This window comes from Mytilus edulis, chromosome 5, assembly GCF_963676685.1.
Source record: "Mytilus edulis chromosome 5, xbMytEdul2.2, whole genome shotgun sequence".
NCBI classification, from domain to species: Eukaryota; Metazoa; Mollusca; class Bivalvia; order Mytilida; family Mytilidae; genus Mytilus; species Mytilus edulis.
Genome location: NC_092348.1, coordinates 22268961 through 22290801, shown reverse-complemented (window position 1 = coordinate 22290801; position 21841 = coordinate 22268961). Strand labels below are relative to the sequence as shown.

Sequence of the window (21841 nt, the reverse complement as noted above, 5' to 3'; positions counted from 1 at the left end):
TATAATTGAAGTAGCAGAATTCTGTTCGCATCTTTCTTCTGTTTGAAAATTTGTATACCACAAACTTTAACAGGTCATAATTTAAATCAGTTATAGCATATTGATTGAACAGAATGGAATAGAAATTTCAAACAGTATTGAATTATCGTCCGTGATAAAAGGACTATTTAATACGAATCCACCAATCCGTCTGTTGACTACGATATGAAATTTATCACTAGTTTTGTTGAATCTGACAAAGAACCCTTTTGAACCTCTAAATTCAGTTGATTTAACCTTTAAATCAGTTTTGTTCTGGCTGAAATTGCACCAGCCAGAAGAGTCAGTGAAACATCAGCTTTTTCTTTAGAAGAGGGACATTTTTGAATTGAGAAAAACATGCAGTTTCTTATGAAGATTTTTAAACCACTAGTCCATTTTTGCCAAGTCTGCAATTTTGGATTTGAAGACGTAAATATGTGAATGATATTCTTTTAATTCCTTATATAATTCCTTTCCCACCTCCATTAGTAGGCCTGAAAATTCTTTAACAGTCCCAATTCACATATAATCCTGCTGGCCACGTTATTACCGGTGACTTTAACATTGTTTATAACACTTCTCCACGAAATGTGTTATCGAAAGGTCCGAAATATCGTGAGCCTAAATCCATCAATTGGAAATACAACTTTAAAATTTTGATGGACTCAGTCGAGGATTATGCCAGGCAATGGGCTAAACGTGAAAAGGAAGACGTAGACACTTTATCTGAATGGATTAAGGCAGTGAGGTCGTTAATACAAATCAGAATTTAGAAACTGAATGGGTCCATCAATGCCCATGCTACGTCAATCTTAAAAAACCCAAATGTTGCTAAACACTTATCCGACCTCCATGATAAATATGTTGTTGTCCCCGCAGACAAAGCTCCAAATAATATCGTTTTTGTCTGTAAAAGTCACTACATTAATTGCTTGATAAACGAATTAGGTATAGACAATTCACTTGGAAACTCAACATATACCCTCACGACACTTACCAAAGAGGAAATCCTGGATAATCATAGGTCTGTTCTTTGTTCCTTTGGTATTTCAACCAAAGATGAAGAACTGGATCTTCCATCACTGTATTGGATACCTAAACTACATAAGTGTCCTTACAAACAACGGTATATTGCTGGGTCTTCCAAGTGGTCCACGAAACCTCTTTCTAAATTATTAACATCTATTTTATCAGCAATCAAAGACGGGCTTCAAAGTTATTGTGAAACTGCCTATTCTAGAGGTGGCATGAATCAGATGTGGATACTTAAAAATTCCAAAGATCTTTTAGAGTACATACAATCTAACTCTCTTTCATCTTGTAACAGTATTAAAACATTTGACTTTTCTACTCTTTACACAAGTATTCCACATTCCAAACTAAAAGACAAATTGAAAGAGTTGGTATTACTTTGCTTCATAAAAAAGAATGGCCAACGTAAATACAAGTATCTTGTCTTAGGGAGGGATAAATCATACTTTGTAAAGAATCACTCTGATTCAAACAAAAAATTCTCTGAACCCGATATTATCAAGATGCTTGATTTCTTGATTGACAACATATTTGTAAAGTTCGGAGGACGTGTTTTTCAACAGACTGTCAGCATGCCAATGGGAACAAACTGTGCCCCTCTACTTGCCGACTTGTTTCTTTATTATTATGAGGCTGATTTCATGCAGTAACTTCTTAGGAAGAAAGATAAGAAGTTAGCAATACCCTTTAACTCTACTTTCCGCTATATAGATGACGTTCTTTCACCAAACAATTCAAAATTTGGTGACTATGTGGAACGCATCTATCCCATCGAATTGGAGATAAAGGATGCTACAGATACAGTGAAGTCGGCTTCATATCTTGACTTACATCTAGAAATTGACAATGAGGGTCGGTTGAAAACAAAACTTTACGACAAAAGAGATGATTTCAGCTTTCCAATTGTGAACTTTCCATTTCTATGTATTAACATTCCAGCAGCACCTGCATACGGGGTACATATCTCCCAATTGATACGATATTTCCGTGCTTGCATTTCCTATCATGATTTTCTTGATAGAGGGTTACTGCTCACAAGGAAGCTATTAAACCAAGAGTTCCAAATGGTGAAGTTGAAATTATCCCTTCGTAAATTTTACGGACGCCATCACGAGTTGGTTGACCATTATGGAATAACCGTTTCACAAATGATATCGGATATGTTCCTTACGTCGTAACTACAATCCCCTTCCCTTTCGTGAATGTGACCTACCGAATTAGACTATTTACCGGATTTGTAATCACATAAGCAACACGACGGGTGTCACATGTGGAGCAGGATCTGCTTACCCTTCCGGAGCACCTGAGATCACCACTAGTTTTTGGTGGGGTTCGTGATGTTTATTCTTTAGTTTTCTATGTTGTGTCATGTGTACTATTGTTTTTCTGTTTGTCTTTTTCATTTTTAGCCATGGCGTTGTCAGTTTCTTTTAGATTTATGAGTTTGACTGTCCCTTTGGTATCTTTCGTCCCTCTTTTAAGGAGGGTGGTAAGTGGAAATATTGAAGTGAACTTGGATTTTTGTGGGTAAAATCCAAAATCCTTCTGTTGATCAGTAATAACTCATTTGTATATATAACAATGATAATTTTTAAAGCATTCTACATTTCACATTTTCCTTTAAAATAATAAAAACGTCCTTCCATGTATTGATAGAAAAAATGTCAATGCAATATTTCAACCACATAATGAATTGATATTTAAATTCATGAACTTACCTTGATATATTATATGCAAAGTGCAAATCACGATATGATATGAGGCTTCCTTTTCTGAGGAAATAACAAGGAAGTATTTTGGAAGTATACTATGTATATATATTTTTTCAATATGTTTTCTAAATTGAATTTGATTTTCAATTAGAATGGATTTAACAATAGTATCAAAATAAAGTAAGTATTACTAAATGTATTATTTTTCATAGATACAAATAAAAAATTACATCTTCGCCGCATCAGTTCTGACATACCTGTTGAAAAGTAACAATTTTCAACAACCTCTCTCTTTTCAAAAGTAGGTAAAATATAATTGACAGAAAAAAAATATAAAAATAAGAAAACAACTTTAATTTATTACCACGTAAGACATGTATTCGTTTATTTCTTTTTGAAGTGTGTTTGGTACATACACCATGTACACATAATATTTGATTTTGGTAATGTTGGTCCTTTTGTTTATTTAAACTAGATTTTGAATCGATTAATTACCCCGTTTTAGACTATTGTCTATTTATTTTTTACAATAAACATATACATCAAATTATATTAAACAAGAACAAAGGGGGGGGGGGGGGGGGTATTGATTTCTTATATGGAGTGATGAAAATAAATGATGTCTTGTGTAACAATTGATATTATATTTCAACATGAAGTTAGTATATAGCAAAACCAAATTTTAAAGCAGTATTAGTTATGAAATTCATGTTCACTGATTTAACATAACATGTCAAAATGATATTTTCATTGATTTCAGATATGATTTGTTTTATAAAATTTATAACCTTTTAGACACCGAATAGAGAGAATTTTCCTTGTTTTTACTTTTAACATTACTTCCCTGTATTGAAAGTGAACGCTTCAATGCAATATATCACAACACGATAATGAATTGTGATTTAAATAAATTTACCCTGATGTCAATAAGGTAAATATGAAATAAGGATTCCTTTACTAAATTTAGAATAAGGAACTATTTTGGAAGTTTTATGTACATTTATATTTTCTCAATTTGTTTTCACAAAACAGATCTAAATTTCAATTATAATTGGAAGAAGAACATATAAAGTTAAGTACACAATATGTACTAAGGGTATTGATATGAAACAAAATTATAATCGAGCATTATTAGCTTGTACATATTTTACACTTTGTCTTCTTCCTTTATTTCTTCACCTTTTTCATATAAAATAAACATGTTTGATTATTTTCTCTATATAAAAAGGGGGAATTAAATTCTTGTATTGACTAATAAAGCAATGATAATCATATAATTGTTTTGCTGTGCAATTGATATAGGAATTCCACATGGTGCATATTATAGTTTGCAGCCAAAACAAATTTTGGAGGAGCAAAACATTGTTATACCAAGCTTAATAAAGATAATAATTATAAGTAACAATCCATATTGTCCACTTGTATAAGTACCAAAAAATTTAAATTTTAGACATAAGACGACGATGTTTTTCTTTTCACAACCCATGTCGTATACTTTTCACAACAACTTGCAATAATTTGCCAAACAGAGGATCTTGTGCGTTACCGACGAATCATACCTAAATCAGATTGAATATATATAACTCTTAAGATACCAATAAAGGACAATTACACTGGGAAAAGTAATGGCTCCATCTGTTCTATTCTCACAAATGCAACATACGAATGACATCAAAGAAAACATCTATTTATTTCTATAACTATTATAATATACAATATCCCATTCTTGATTGAGTTTAAAATTCTAAATATTTTAAATTGACAGTGGTACAAACACAATTAGAACACGAAATCTAACATGTCTAAAGCAAACAGAACCCTTGCATTCATTAGAAGAAATACAAAAAATAATTCAGTGACTATTAATGACCGAGCATACCAAGCCCTTACCAGACCTGGGAACAGAGAACATCATCTTCATAAAACAAATCCAAACACGTGCAGAAAGATATGTATGTTCAATTTACTGGAAGTGACGCAAACATGCGAAATCTACTCTTCTGTCTATCAAAACAAAAAAGAAGACTTAAAAGTAGATTCAACATGCTCTATAGAATAATTTCTTATAAAATTGTCATACCATATATTATGACATCCTAGCTAAAAGCAAAGCAAATACCTGGTTTAATCACGAGCAAACATACAGACAAATTCGATGCAGCAAAGGCATTTAAAAATTCTCTTTCTTCTATACGACTATAAAGGATTTGAAACACATTTTGTAGTTACCCGAGCCAAACGCCTGTGGGACAACTACTGACTGTTTCAAAGAAATACTCGACAGAGAGAAATTCTCCTTGATACTTATTCATACCTTCATGGATAATCCATCACTTGTTTTTATCTTGCACAAATGAAAATCACAAAAATAAACTTTTAATTATTTACAATATTGTGCAACCAAGCGTGCATCAGAAACAATGAGAAAGTAAACATCAATTAATTAAACAGCCGATTATTTTCCGTTTATAAAGACGAGAAAGAGGAGATTAAATAATTATATACCTTTAATGATTTTTACTATTGTTCTAACATGCATCCAAGATATAAAGTTTCTCGTCAAAACTTTTAAATATTTTTCGATATTTGTTAATATCCTTTTATCAATTGTAACTTTTTATATAATACTTTAACTTTAAAAATATATGATATACTCAAACTTGATAAAGATATAACAATTTTTCAATAGCAAGGCTTACGAGCATCAACTATTAATAAAATTAAAATAATCTTTTATAAATGGTATGACGATTACTTACTGGCCTCTTAATACATTGTTTATTTAGATCAAATATTAATACGATATTCCCGTGCTTGCATTTCCTATCATGATTTTCTTGATGGAGGGTTACTGCTCACAAGGAAGCTATTAAACCAAGAGTTCCAAATGGTGAAGTTGAAATCATCCCTTCGTAAATTTTACGGACGCCATCACGAGTTAGTTGACCGTTATGGAATAACCGTTTCACAAATGATATCGGATATGTTCCTTACGTCGTAACTACAATCCCCTTCCCTTTCATGAATGTGACCTACCGAATTAGACTATTTACCGGATTTGTAATCACATAAGCAACACGACGGGTGCCACATGTGGAGCAGGATCTGCTTACCCTTCCGGAGCACCTGAGATCACCCCTAGTTTTTGGTGGGGTTCGTGTTGTTTATTCTTTAGTTTTCTATGTTGTGTCGTGTGTACTATTGTTTTTCTGTTTGTCTTTTTCATTTTTAGCCATGGCGTTGTCAGTTTGTTTTAGATTTATGAGTTTGACTGTCCCTTTGGTATCTTTCGTCCCTCTTTTATGATAATACTCCATAAAAATTTATCATGAAATTTAACATCACGTAATAATGTGTCTGTTTTCTTTTCTGGAGGTATCAATGCCGTTAAGATGTTGTTTGCTTATGGAGTAACTGCATGTATTAAATAATAAAAAAAGATTAAAACTGTTTTTTGCTTGCCTGAAAAAGTTTATCAAAAAGTAAAATCACAAAAATACCGCATTCCGAGGAAAATTCAAAACGGAAAGTCCTTAATCAAATGTCAATTTCAAAAGCTCAAACACATTAAACAAATGGTTAACGTCTGTCATATTCCTGACTTGGTACAGGCATTTTTTGTTTATGTATTTGAAAAATATTGAACCTGAAGACAAATTTAGAAAATTGAAGTCAATAAAAAAAAAATCAAAATCAAACGCTATCAATCAACAGTATATGAAAAAGAACTGCCTTATTTCTGACTGGGTGCAGGGATTTCATAAAGAACATGAAACGTTCAAACTGGTTGGATAGTTTGCTCAACTCCCACTTGCATGACATTTTTTTTATAGTTCCGTTATATTGACGGAATAAGGACTACAAAAAAATTCTATAGATTATTTTCTAATTGCTTTAAAAACGAAAGGTTGGCTAACGAGTTCTCCGTCAAAATAACATTTCTAATCCAATTTACTTCATCGGCTAGCCTATATATTTTCAATTTTTATATTTAGTTTCTTACAATATAACACTATCCGTACCCCTTGATTCTGTAATCTTTCAAATCAGTTGATTTCATTCGAACCGAAAACATGATGTCGATATTACTATTTGTTCTTTCTTCTAGTAACGTGTATGACATCAATTTCAGTTTGCATGGCATATGTCTCTATTAACAGATGAATTTTTTTATGCACTGTGCATCTTCCATTCGATCATTTTATTTGGAACTGTTAACAATAACTTGTCAGCATAGTAACATAATGTATGCAATGAATATTTCAAATAAAATGTATGGTTAAATAGTACCCAGCGCAAAAATCATTCAGTTTACTGTCATACGAGTGAGAGGTTTAGCAGCTATAAAACAAGGTTCAATCCAGCATTGTCTACATAAGAAAATGTCTGTTCCAAGTCAGGAATATGACAGTTGTTATCCATTCGTTTGATGTGTTTAAGTTTTTGATTTTGCCATTTGATTAGGGACTTTTCGTTATGAATTTTCCTCGGAGCTAAGTATTTTTGTGATTTTACTTTGAATGTGTCATTCAACAAATGGTTTTAAAACAAATGTTCTGGTGGTAGTTTTCCGAGTAGGACGTAATCTCAAACTTGCCAGAGATATCAAATGATATGTCAAATATATTCAAGAACATGTAATAAAGTTCAACAGCCAAAAGAGCCCAACTAGAACGATAAAAACACTTCTGTCTACAGTCGATGGTTAAAGTAGTGTTAATTTAGCATTTCGGCATAATAAAATCTCTTTTTTTCAGATATTCCTGCATTGATTTATTTAAATTATGACATTAACACCAAACAAATGTTTACGATAATAACAATTCTATTATTAATTTAATGTAGCGATACATGATACATGTATTTCGTTTGACTGTATGTGGTCATTCTTATTTTATTTATTGTGACATTTTGACAAGAATAACAAAGTATCATACTTAACATGGCTTTTAAGGAGATCGACAAAAAACTCACAAAAATAGGCTAATGTTTGAGAAGTTATCCCTCCTTTCCAATGTTGATTTCCATAGGAAATTAAAAATGCTGATTTTGAGTATTCCTCAAGTATGATTTTATGGGACTTTTTTCTGTTAATATTGGGGCTTAATGCCAGATTAGAACTAACATATTTTCTGTTACAATGAGGTTAAAATTTAGTTTAACTGGACTAATTGGCAATCTCACCAGATCTTCTTTTTTATAAGTATCAAAACTTGAACTTACTAGTAAAATATAAGTGTAACAATATTCTGATTAATTAATTGTTCCAAGTGTGTTTATCATTACATTATTCATGTTATTTTGATTAATCATTTTTATTTATACAACAACGGGTTTATAGTTTCACGGGTAATTATGTCACATTGATTGCATGTTAACCTGTTGTATGAAGTAGTGTTTCAGATGATGAGATTAATGAATATCATTATTATTAAAGATAATGCGAATGCAAACTTGTTATATTTAGATCGATTAAAAAAATACTGGTATGAACGGGGTCTATAAATAAAGGCAACAGTAGTGTACAACTGTTCAATAGTCATAAATCGATAAATCGAGAGGGAGAAAAAATCGGGTCACAAACCAAAAACTGAGGCACTGAACTGCAACAAAAACAAACGACATCATACAAAGAAACGGACTATTTGATAACACCTGCCATATTCCTGACTTGGTAAAGGAAATTCTAAGAAAACATTGGATTAAACCTGGATTTATGGCTCATCAAACTATAAAAATATATAATGAAGAGTTTCAATTCCTAAATCGTGGCGATTAAGCGCTGCGCTACTAAAAAAAAAATCTAATTCATTTTTCTAACTTCAATATTGAATTCAAAATATTAATATATATATTTTTTTTAATGATGCCATGCAACTACATTTTGGCCATTGACAAGTATTATTTTACTTTAAAACAACTTTCTTAGTCTTAAAATTCTTGCATTATTAACATAGGTCAAGTTCAGCACCAGTACATTTTGAGTACTTTTGACTTCTTTTTTAATACCTTTTATCTTATAAGATTATTTAGTTTACTTCTATTTTCGTTATCAATTTTCATTGGTGTATACTCAATTGAGATGTCATTATATTCATATGTTGATATGAAATTTTTTATCTTTTAGGTGATAATGAGCTTGCAGAAAAGGAGCACGTTAATATGGTTATTATTATATGTAAATACAGCAATTCAATTTCAGGTATGTCTAGCTGTCATTCTTATTGTATCAAACTGTTTTGATAAACTAGTAAAATTATCAACTGTATCTAACTAATTGAGACACATAGATAAACATACACAAATACAAACTAAAAATAATAACCTTCATATGACTACACTGACACAGTTTTAGAAATGTCCAAAGCTCGATATGAGAGGCCATAACATATACACAGTGTGAAGGAGTCATTTTGCGTCAAAACTATAAGACTAGAAAGTGTTCCGTTATGTCAATTCTAACAGATTCTGCTTGGAAACAGTAATTTTTTTAGTAAAAGCATAAACTTAAAACACTCTCCAAACCCAAATTTAGTTTTTGTCATTTGATGTGAATACTACGTCAATATATGAATTGAGGGGTACTGTACATTTCGGTATATATATATATGCATTAAGCAGAACTTCTTAATTTCTTTCAATCTGAATTTGGTTTTCTCATAGCTATAAATATGTTTGGGCTACACAAAGGCATTGTATAAGTCATTTTGAAAGGGATGGACTCGTCAATATGATAGGGAGCAAAAAATAAAACAATGACACAAAATACTCAGAATATCGAATTAAAATTTTTTCAGTTACTGACAGTTATATTAGTTATTAGCCAATGACAACTAAATCAAACATAATGTGATACCAACTAGAACATCAGCATAAAAACTAGGATGCGACATCCCGTGTTTTTAAAGTTTGTGTTGCAATATGATAAAAAAATCAAAGAACAAGTTTGTGTGCTAAAGGTCAATGAATATATACAACTTAATCAAATTGACTTTCTGAAACGGGACTTTTTATAGCTGACTAGCTGGGGTATAGGATTTGCTGAGTGTTGAAGGCCGTACGGTGACCTATAATTTTTGTATCATTTGGTCTCTTGTAAAGACTTGTCTCATTTACATTAATAACGCATCTTCTTTTATATATATAAATGTTGCCAACGGTAAGATTTACAGCTAAATAATTTCATTACGGTTCAATATGTGTATATTTAGAATAGAAAAGTTTAATATAAGTTGCAGCAAATGCTCTTCCAATTAAAATTCTTCAAAGGGGCATCTTAAAAAGAAATCTTTTGTTTGATAACAGTATGTCAACGTAATAATTCAGAGCGTCGAAAAATCATAACTGTCAACAGATTCAGAGTATCACCAATTTGCATATTTTTATCTAAAACATCCAGATTGGTTTGTGCATTTGTAATATTTAACAATGGTCACTATATATTGTTCACTGCCATTTAAAAAAATAGTTTTCAATTTTCAGACTTAATGTATGATATTGCATATAATCAAGGTAAAACTGTAAATGAATACATGCAATCAAAAAATAATTTTTATTCTAGTATCACAAAACCAACTGATCTATTATTGATCGGTTTTTAGATAATAATAGATATATTATATAAAAAGAAGATGTGGTATGATTGACAAGGCGACAACTCTCCAGAAGAGACCAACATGACACAGAAATTAACAACTTTAGGTCACTGTACAGCCTTCAACATTGAGCAAAGCCCATACCGCATAGTCAGCAATAAAAGGCACCGAAATGATAAAATTAAAAACAATTCAAACGAAAAAACTAACGGCCTTATTTATATAAATAAACAATAAACAAAAAAATAAACACATAGACAATGATAGACACATAAACAAAAGACAAGGTAATATTGTAACAATTAAATAATGAAATAACATCGACCAATGGAATGAGAGAAATTGGGATGTACAAGCTCGGAAAGATTAGGTAAATTACCTTTTACTTTCCAACTTTATTCTGTAATATCTATAAATACGTGTTGTTAACCTTTATAAAATCTTTAGAATCTAAACATTTTGATAGTTTGCCAATTGTAAATAATGAAGGATTTCGCACGAAGGATTTTATACAATTACTTAAAAATTACTTAAAGATGGTGAATGATACCGTGATGCATTTAATTGTCTTTTTTTCAGAAAAGGAAGGTAAAATTATTTTGTTGTTGCTATTAATTAAGTCTCATTATCATGAATAACGCAACTGTTATCCTTTAAAAAACAGCTATATATTATTCACAAATAAAACACTAAAGATATTTTGATTGATATAACAAAGTATTAAGGATTAAGTCGCTTCCAAAGATTAGAACTTTACGAATACAAGCCATAAGTAAAGGGATGGGGTGAAAAAAGTTTAAATAATCATCAGCATAGATCAAAAGAAACTTATATACTTTCTTCAAGACAACTGTCCTCTAGCTTATCTGTAGCTTATCTGGCTTATAAGCATGGCAGTTTGTCAGACACTTTAATTCCGAGATAATTATTTTGAAATTAAGGCAAATTGAATCAACATGATTTATAAAACTATCCAGTTGATATTGTATTTCTTTTTTCCATTTAACTGGCGACGCAAAGTCTATTGTCTGCTTTACTGTGATTTCAAACGAGATCCGATCGATGTAGTTCTTTTAAAAAATCCGGCCATTGTCGATGAGAAATAAAACTATGCAAAAAAAAAGATATAAAACACTAATTCAGTTCCGACAGACAATTTCGCGCGTCTGAATCGATGTCCCTTATTCAACTTAATCAGGAACGCCCAAAAATTCAAATTTTGAAATTGATAGCCAAATATGTACAAGACACGAAAACATGAAAATCATACCAACAAAAAGCTGATTTTACTTTCAGTCAACTTTGCCTGAGGGAGTTTGAATATTTCAATTGATTCAATTATTTTTTGTGAAAGATTTTAACTGATTCACTCATTAAAAACGCTCCGATTTTACCTTAAATATGAAACATCTATCAAATATGCCAAAACATGTCAATTTTCAGATGTTTTTTGTCAAAATGAAAGTGGCTGCATCCGTGTTCATCCTCGACCATTATATGTGTTATGTATTATCATTAAGCACAACTTAAATTTCAATATCAAGAATGAATACGAATGCGGCCACTTTCATTTAAGACGAAAATCGTCTAAAATTTAATTAAAATGCTGAAATTGTGAAGATTTCAGTAATTTAGCATGACTTAATGATGCAAGTACCCGATATATGTGCATTGTAATGCACAAAACAGCACATATTTATGTAGCAGAGGCATTATACCTTCCAAAAAAAATAACTAAAAGTTTACATTTTAACAATTTTGTAAAACTGCTATATTTTGGGGGCAAAAAGGGGTCTTACTGAACCTACTCCTTTAATTGTTTAATAGAGAATAATACATGGCAAAATCCGTATCATATGTCGTATCATCCCGAGACACCAATATCAGCCCAAGGGCTTTTCGGCCCGAGGGATGATATTGGTCGAGGGTGATACGGCATGTGATACGGATTTTGCCATGTTTTATACGCTTTATCATATATTTCAACAGAAGAGTATTATATTATATGAACTGTTTTCTGATCCATAACACTGGGATACCTTCAGTTATACTTTTGTCTTGTTTCAAAGGCCTTAAAAGAACTGCTCAATTACTTATCCGAAGCACCTGGGTTACCTTACAATTTGCGTGCTGTTGTTTTAAAAATATTTGGTTTATTATTGTATTTTTTGTGTGTTTTGTATTTTTTATAGTTGCATTTAGTGTGCCAAAAAATATGAAAACTTGACGTTCGTGACGTCACATACCAAACAATGACGTCATTCAATAAATTGCATCACGCCCGAATGACCGTTCTATTGGACCTATTTTGAGGAAAATTTTTCTTAAGCTTACATAAATAAAAACTGACTTTATGTAAAAAAAAAAAAAAAAAAAAAAGTAGGGGTGTGATAAAGAGTATGCGATAAAGGGTGCGCATCAAAGTTGCGCGATATGGATTAAACAGCAGGCTATTTATCAAATATGCAAAACTACTGTATTTACTACTAAACATATGATAAATCTATTTATCGCAAGGCTTTTAGAGTTTTATAAATAATTAAAATAAATCTATTGAGAGTAAAGAAATATCGTCATACTCGAGTTTAGGTGGTAAAATCTGTTTCTCAAATGATTTTTGTCCTTCATTTTGAAAAAAAAATTGTAGAAAGCTGTGTTCTTTATATTTGACGTCACAATGCATAGTCGCCGTTTCATTATGACGTTACAATAGGGAATCTAGAAGAAACTAAGAAAATTTGACGTCATAACTACATTTAGAACAATCATTCACCGAGAACAGATATTTCACTAGTGAAGAGAAATATTTTTCTCACACCGAACAAGAAAAATAAGAGAAAGTTACGTTATATTGACAAATTGTTCGAGCAACCCAAAGAGACATGAAAGGTTTATTCTACGATTCTGAAAAAGGTGATGCGAGTATCTGTGATTAATCGATGAAACTGTTGTTAGGTGTAATTTATTTTATAAAACGTCAAAATCATTCGAAACACTCAAGCAAGTCATAGTTAGCCTTCGAAGGCTTTTGGTCAATTTAATGAATTATTTGCTTTTTAATGTATTTTAAAATTGCTTTTTGACTTCCGTTTCAAACTATTTTATTCGAACGACACTATGTAAACAAAACACGACTGATGCATTAAATTATGAGCCTGGTGTGGTAGCTTTTACCATGCATATTCTTGCATATACATATACTTTTATATTGTTATAAGTCGTTGTGTTGGTTAAGAGCATTTCCCTTTTAGAATAGTTGTAAGTGAGCACTCGGTTCAGTACTACAAATAATTTCAAAATGAAAATGCTTAAAAATTCTAGGTATGAAATAAATGTGTTTACTTTATATATCAGTTTGAAATAGCTCGTACTAAACATTAGATCAGATATTACCTTCGACACCTGACATCACACAAAGAGCTCTGAGTACTCATTAGAAGTGAATAAAACTATGGTAAAGATTTAATAGGCTTAAACAATTGTGTTTTTTTAAAATATCTACGCATTTTTCTAGTACCATATTTTTTCAAATATTTAAAACAAAATCTAACAATATGTTTTTATAGGAAAACAAAGAAACACCTAAATGCAACTACACCAACGCCACATTTGATGACACGTGTTGTCCTTATTGCACGAATCTACAAAATGACAGCTGTAAGACCAATGGGTGTCCGAAAGATTATTATCATTTGAAAGGCAATTGTTATGGAAAGCACCATGAATTCAAATCAAACATGTTTGTATGCAAAAAGAAATGTCCATCAAGTCATTATGGAATAACACTCAACGAAAATAAAGTGTGTTTGGCCTGTTTGATATTGTGTCAGGATAGTTCTTTAAAAACAACATGTTTATGTGAAGATATAGACAAAGAGACACAATTAAAAGGAATTTTGTTATATATAGTCATTGGTCTATCTGCCCTCTTGGCAATAGCTTTGGGAATGATGGTGGTGTATGTTTTTTGTACAAATCGGAGTGAAGATATAAAACGTAATTCGACGACATGCAACAAGGTATTAAAAAAAAGTTTATTTTTATTTGAAAAGAATTCATTTAATTCAGTAATTATTTGTCTAATCGTCTAGACAGTTTTAGCTGGAAGGCTTTTGCATTTCAATTTTTATTTGTCTTTTTATAATACTATGAAAATGATGCATTGTGTACAGTCATTTAACTTTTTTTTCAAATTTCAATCCCAAGGATGAAAACACAGAATTATCAACATGAAGCAGTTTTCCCTTTGTAAATCAATAGAGAATTAATGAAACATAAACACCGATTTCCCCTAAACATTCCGTACATTTTGTTCAGAATTTTTAAAACCAACGACATAAAAATAGTGTGTATTTATACATGTATGTCTCCAGACAGATATTTCATTCGGTAAATTAAATAATGATTGTGTTCGTAAAACTTTTAAATAATGGAAGAACTTCAACTTGATTCACCAGATTTTTTTAATATTCATTCCCCTAAAAAGGCACTATCATTACAACAGAAAGTCATATGTGCGTGAATTTTAAAAAATCACTATATATATGAATACAGAAATTACAGAACCAACACTACGTTCTACATAAAACGATACAGAAAATTCTTGCAGTTACCGAAAGCAAGCTCAAATTATTTGATATGCCTGCTGAAACGAATAAATTTTATCTAACGCTAAAATATCACCGGCTGATTTAAGTAAAGAATTATAAGAATATTCCAAAAATTGGAAGAAAACAACAATATATTATTAACAGACGAATAGACAAACAAATGTAAGAGTACACAAAGCACAGAAACTTAAAATTGATGTACATGAATACTTTAAAGACTCGGTTAATGTCAGATGCGCTAAAATGGTAAGTCGTTCTTGTTCCCCTAGTACCATATCTTTAATTGGAAGCACAACTTATTAATATTAATAACTTAGCACAACAACGATCTTGTGTCATGCACATCGTTAATTTTTACCAAATTTCAATGCAGAAAAAACAAGAAACTCTTTTAATCGTGTGTCCAATAAGAACAAAGTGAACAGATATTAACCCCATAAAACCCAAATCAGAATGATAAAACAACAAGTCGATGATTCTGAACGTTCAATAGAATACTATAATGACTGTTTAAAACAAGTCTTAGAAAATTCATCGATAGCATCAGTATTGTATAAATTTCGTCATTATATGCTTTGTCACTGTCAAAAAAATATAAAAATCTATGGAGAAACCTGAAACCACATAATTCTTCTCTTCTTCAAATAACCACGAACATCAATACAATACAAGTTGTTTTATACATTTTACCTTCTCGACCTATAGGTTGACGGAAACGACATCAGGAAAAATTCTATATCATTCGATACAGACAAGACGGAGGAAAACAACTTAAGTGGACAACAAAAAGCTGCATTGTGTGCAAAAGAGGCTGAAAAAGAAGTTGATAAGAAGACAAGATACACAAAAGCCCCAACTGCTGCTGTGGAACCAGAAAAGGTAAAGTATTCCTATACTTTATGAAAGATACCATGCATAGCATACGTAGAATCTTCTTAATTTGACAATGTCTGTGGAAGTTACTTCCATTCTCGATATGAATAAAGAAATGTGATATGATTGTATCTGAGACAAAACAAAATAGGTAAAAGATTAGAGGATATTCAAAGTCGATGATAAAATCATAACGACATGGCAAACAAAAATCGATAAAAAAAAACACAATAAAGAAATCTGAGGACTTTGCAATACACACCGCACTAAGATACTTCTGTCCGGGGAGAAAAGTAGTGAATCCCATGCTGCATAAGTCGACAACTATCTCCATTATATTTTTAAAGGAAGAAGGTAAAAACGACTATTAGACACTGTTTAGCATTCAACAACAGTCAAATATACGCAGTACGGTTAGCAAAAAAAAGCCTCTGTTACGACACGACATTAACTACATGCATTTCGAAAGAGGAAATCCCCAGCCCGACATATGCAAAAAACAATATCCTCAAGGGGGCAAACATGCTTACGGTTGTGCAATACCCTAGCCCGAAATAGCGATACAACTACACAACAAAAGAGCAAACTAAACATTGATCCCCCTAATCAGCACTAAGCGTATAAAACCTAAAAGACAAAAGACATAAGGTACCGACTCAAGTACAGTTGTGTTCAAATATAGCCAACAAAATTTTATAAATAAACAAAACATGTCCTCCCAGAATGATACACCAACTGGAACTCATCCACTTGATTGAATTTTCAGATGAATCTAACATCTAGAATTGGTTGTGTTTCTGTCAGTCAATTGGATATTTTCAGGAATTTTTGTAGATTTTGGTTATTATCTTGGATACTATTAAAAAGATAAAGATAAACTGTAAACAGCAAAAATACTTAGCAATGTAAGAACTACAAATAAGACTTATGATCAAAATTATCAGTTGATTTCTTAAGCAGTTATTGCCCTTTAAGGATAATTTTACATAATTTGTTTATCATGGTTTTTTTTTTAAATCTTCTCCTCTGAAACTATTTTACCAAACTTAAGCTGAATGATTCTTATGTTATGTAGAATTAGTTGTTTTATTTTCCGTTTCCTCAGAAACATAGCCACCATGGCTGATTTGGAACAAAAAGTAAAATGCAGTATTGACTTATATTTCAACCTAAAGCATTTTGTGCAAATCAGACAAGAAGTTCCAGCATTCATGAGGTAAAGATCTACCTGTCCTGAAATTATCAGCCAAATCTGGTATCTGATGTTTTTGTTTATTCCCTAAATTGATGATTCTCAGGAAATATTGTAGTTTTTGGCTATTATCTCGAATATTATTATAGATCACGATAAACTGTAAGCAGCAAAAATGTTCAGCCAAGTAAGATCTTAAAATATGTTTATTGACCATAATTGTCAATTGACCCCTTCAAGAGTTATTTCCAATAAAGACAATTTTTCATAATTGGTTTATCGAGTTTGTTTTCTTGTAACATTCTCTCCTCTGAAACTCAGGAATCAATTTAAGCCAAACTTGGGCTGAATGAGTTTTAGAGAATCTAGTATAAATTTTGTTTTTCTCTGTTTCCTTATGCGTGAGGAAACATAGCCACTATGGCTAAAATGGAACATAGTGGTAAAATATGAGATACAAAGAACATTTAAAAAGTATTTTTAAACAACTCATATCTATAAAGAAAAAATATATCTATAGTCATTGGTGGAAGATTCAAGCAAAACATTACAAGGTGAGCGATTCGGATTCTTGAGAGCCTCTTGATTACTAAGAAGACATTTTTTTAAAGGATTGATAAGTTTACACTGATCCGTATCTAATTAGTGTACGAACTTTAAAAGAAATTGATGAAAAAGTTCAGATGTAGTAGCCCATCAATAAGGGTTTTAATTCACAGCCAAGATTCAAGACACAATATATATAAAAAAATGTGGTAACGAAATCCCTAGATAAATAATTTACCAGTAATACATAGATTGTGTGCATTGTAATGTTAACTACAGACCGAGTTAGGAAATACAAAAGAATAAACTAAACGTCATCATTTCAAAAAGTACTATTAAAAATATGAAAGTGCAACTGAAAAAAGTGTCGATGTAGACAAACACTACTTTAGTTGTTTGAGCATTTTGAGCACAAGTTTGTTTTTTTTAAAATGAAAAATGGTAAATGTGAACTGCGTTACCCATCATTTGAATTGTAAACATCGCATGATTAGGGTATCTGATATGACTAAAATTTAGAAAAAAGGAGGCTGAATTCCAAAATTCATTAGTTAATAGACAAAAACATAATATAAAAGGCTGAAGATTGAGAAAACGAACCTACTCCAAAAACCTGAGGGTGATCACATATGCTGCGTGGTGTTAAGAGAATCATTTAACATATATGTCATCCGTCGTGTTGTTCATAGAAAGTACAAATTGGTGTTAAATACAAATAACACTTTAAATAATTTTACAATCGATGAAAAGATACCAGGATGGTAGCTACGTCAATTGGAACATATCCAATGTACTCTGTGGTACAGTCAACAAACTCATGAAGGCGGCCGTGAAAATTTCGAAGAAACGATTTCAACATTACTACTAGGAACTATTGATAGTTGTCAAAGTTGATAGTTCGAAGTGGTTTTTTTGTGTTAAATAAAAAAGTCTTATTATGCTAAACCTCTAAATGGAAAGTTCACTTCAAGTTAAAATGTTATTCATTAAGCAACAGGACATATCAAATATATCTGAACGTGTAACTAAACAAAAACATCGAAAGATGTAGTTGTCTGTCGATGAAAATTATGTATGCGGTTTGGGATTTTTATAAGAGGAAATAGTGCATCAATATTCTTTATCTAGGATTGTTATTTTAATCACGATTTATGGAAACTATTACTATATACACTTTGTTATCCTAGGAACGTGTTTTTCTCATTTTGAAGGTCGAACGGGAATATATATCTAAATCTGTGTCATTTAAGCTTAGGATAGATTTTTGATTTTGCAGTATTACGATATCTTAGTTTAAACAAACAAGGGCAAAATTTAAGAAGAAATAAAATGTCCATCGAGGTGTTATTTTATTCAGTAGACAGGAATTATAAACACAAAGGTTCACAGTAAACTAGTACTTGATATGACTGTCGTACTTATTGTGTGTTTATGTACTCCGTAAAATATGGTTCCACGTAAAACTATCATTTTCAGACGAATTTTTAAAACAATAACTCTATGGGTATCATGCGATATAATGATGTATAAATATGACTATTTTTCTGAGCAATGATATTTAACAGACAACTGCAATCATCAAACTAATCTCACTATTATAAATTTTACAGCACAAAGAATAGAAAATAAACCAATTGGTTTTATACATAAGCTTATCATACGTGCAAATACGAATGTATTTTTGAATGCAAATGTCAAAAGATTATTAAGATACATTTTAATAGTATTTCATTTTTTGATATAGAATCTCCCAAACATCCAATCAGACAGACCTAACAGTAGTGCATATGAAAACTCAAGTTCAATAAGAAGAAATGAGGTTTTGACTGATGAGATGAATAAAACGAGATTTAAAGACACAAAGTGCAACCTTCCACCAATAAATGATGATGAAAGCGAAATCAAACTATCAACGGAAGGCACCAATCCTTCTGAATTAGAAATCGAAGTTAAATCCGTTACAGCATCTATTTCTTCAACCCTTGATGTGACCAATGGAAATACACCGAAGGAGGATGATAAAGAAGGCGACTATGATACGGTTGAAGAATATCCAGATGAGAAGGGATATGAAACTCTTAACTTTCAAGATGGAACAATTGAAACCACTGATATAGAAAATATTTCTCAATCGAAAAAGCAAGGTCTGGTGAAAGGACACAAAGCGGCTTGTTCTTTCAATAAATGCAAAGAATCTGACAATGATAAGAAAGATAACTTTGATTCAGATAGCTTTGATACTGATATTGACAATCGAGTAAGTGATAAATCAAGTTCATCAGTTGAAACAGTAAAAAGTAGAAGTCCAAGATCGGATTTGATGTTAGAATCAAAGACAATTATATCAGTACAAGAGCCTTTCGTCCAAACCTTGCCAGAATCAGATGCCCATCAATATGAAAATTATCAAGGTTCAACAAGCGATGTCGATAATATAAATCTAACAGATTTTACAACTATCGAAAATACCCCTCTACCGATTATGCGTCAATATGCTAATATAAATGTCAATGAGAAAATTGCTTCTACCAACAAGCATTCAAGCAGATGTAGCCAAGATAGTTCAGATAGTAATAAGTCTGAAGATTCGTTCAAATCCACATATAGCCATATTTCGCTGCCGAATACTCCAGTGGAGCAATTGTCCTCAAATAAAGAAGAAACAATAATAGAAATGGATACAACGAACATTGCCAGTATCAACAATGGTGTAAATAACGTTGAAGTAGAAGTTACAAAGATTGCAAGCCAGCCAAATATCAATATAAGTGGAACAAATGTTTCGTTACAGCTGGTATACAATCAGAAAAACTAACTTTATGGTATTTCATATTCAGACAACATAACTTTTATGGTAAGTTATAGGTAAGGCCAGGCGTACTTAATTTCAATCACATTAAATCAATGCAATGCAGGGCCTTAAAATGTCATTATAATGACTAACACATGTGAACAAAAATAATGACTCACACATGTGAACAAAAATAATGACTTTTTTATTTGAGCAAAAATTTCCTTTTACACATAGTTTTGACATAATTAGATAAGAGCAAAAAAAAAAAAGAGGGACGAAAGATACCAAAGGGACAGTCAAACTCATAAATCTAAAACAAACTGACAACGCCATGGCTAAAAATAAAAAAAGACAAACAGAAAAACAATAGTACACACGACACAACATAGAAAACTAAAGAATAAACAACACGAATCCCACCAAAAACTAGGGGTTATCTCAGGTGCTCCGGAAGGGTAAGCAGATCCTGCTCCACATGTGGCACCCGTCGTGTTGCTTAAGTGATTAAAAATCCGGTAAATAGTCTAATTCGGTCAAAATGCGTTAGAAAAAAACAATATTTTACCAACACTAATTTGGATTCATTGTATAAGACGTCTTGTATTTAATCAACATTTTTGAGTTAAGCCTTAACCCATATGTACAAATATTTGTGAATAGAATTTAAAGCAATAATTTAAGTAGTTTTTCTTACTTTAATAAGAGAAGTTTGAACCCCGTGAAAAATTACGTCAGACAAAACAAAATATATAATTTCTCAAATACAAAAGTTGTGTTCACATTAAAACAATGTATTCTTGTCTTTCATTTTTTTGTTTGTTGTCAATGTGTTTGTCTATATGCCTTTTTGTGTTTCTTTGTTATATATGACGTGTCTCTGTACTTATGAATTCCGTCATTGTGTTATTATGCCATGGTAAATGTTAGTATTTTTGTCTTAAGTTTTTGCTAATCATGTGCTTTGTCTTTGTGCCTTTTGAGCTTCTTTGTATATTTGTTTGATTTATATATAATGATTAAGATTAAAACATTTTTTTAATTTTTGATATATTTTACCTATTATGTCTATTTGATTGATCACATATCGTTGTCAATATAATGAATTTTATGCGACTTTCATACAAGTGAGAGGTTTAGCTAGCTATAAAACCAGGTTTAATTCACCATTTTCTGTTGAGAAAATGCCAGTATCATGTCAGGGATATGACAGTTGTTATCCATTCGTTTGATGTGTTTGGGGTTTTGATTTTGCCATTTAAGTATGGACTTTCCAATTAGTATTTTACTCTGAGTTCAGTATTTTTGTGATTTTACTTTTTATACGGCCGTCAAATTTTGACGGGACGTTTTATGGTATACAAATTTCCTGCGTCTGTCCGTCTGTCTGTCCGGTGTAAACATGTCGCACCGTAACTTGAGAACGACGTATCCAAATTTCATGAAACTTGATATAGTTGTTTCTTATA

The 21841-nt window shown here is 31.3% G+C and overlaps 1 protein-coding gene across 2 annotated transcripts; it reads left to right on the top strand.

Annotated features, from left to right (window-relative positions):
• The first annotated feature begins 2808 nt into the window (after positions 1 to 2808).
• Positions 2809 to 20532, top strand: LOC139525426 (uncharacterized). 2 transcript variants are annotated; one of them, XM_071320752.1, is made up of 5 exons: positions 2809 to 2945; positions 8893 to 8967; positions 13927 to 14379; positions 15676 to 15849; positions 19326 to 20532. In XM_071320752.1, exons 2-5 carry the CDS (start codon positions 8899 to 8901, stop codon positions 20394 to 20396), a joined length of 1767 nt encoding a protein of 588 aa, XP_071176853.1. In that variant the 5' UTR covers positions 2809 to 2945; positions 8893 to 8898; the 3' UTR covers positions 20397 to 20532. The 2 variants fall into 2 exon arrangements, with proteins under 2 accessions (XP_071176853.1, XP_071176855.1); XM_071320754.1 differs by lacking the exon at positions 13927 to 14379.
• Positions 20533 to 21841: the final 1309 nt, after the last annotated feature.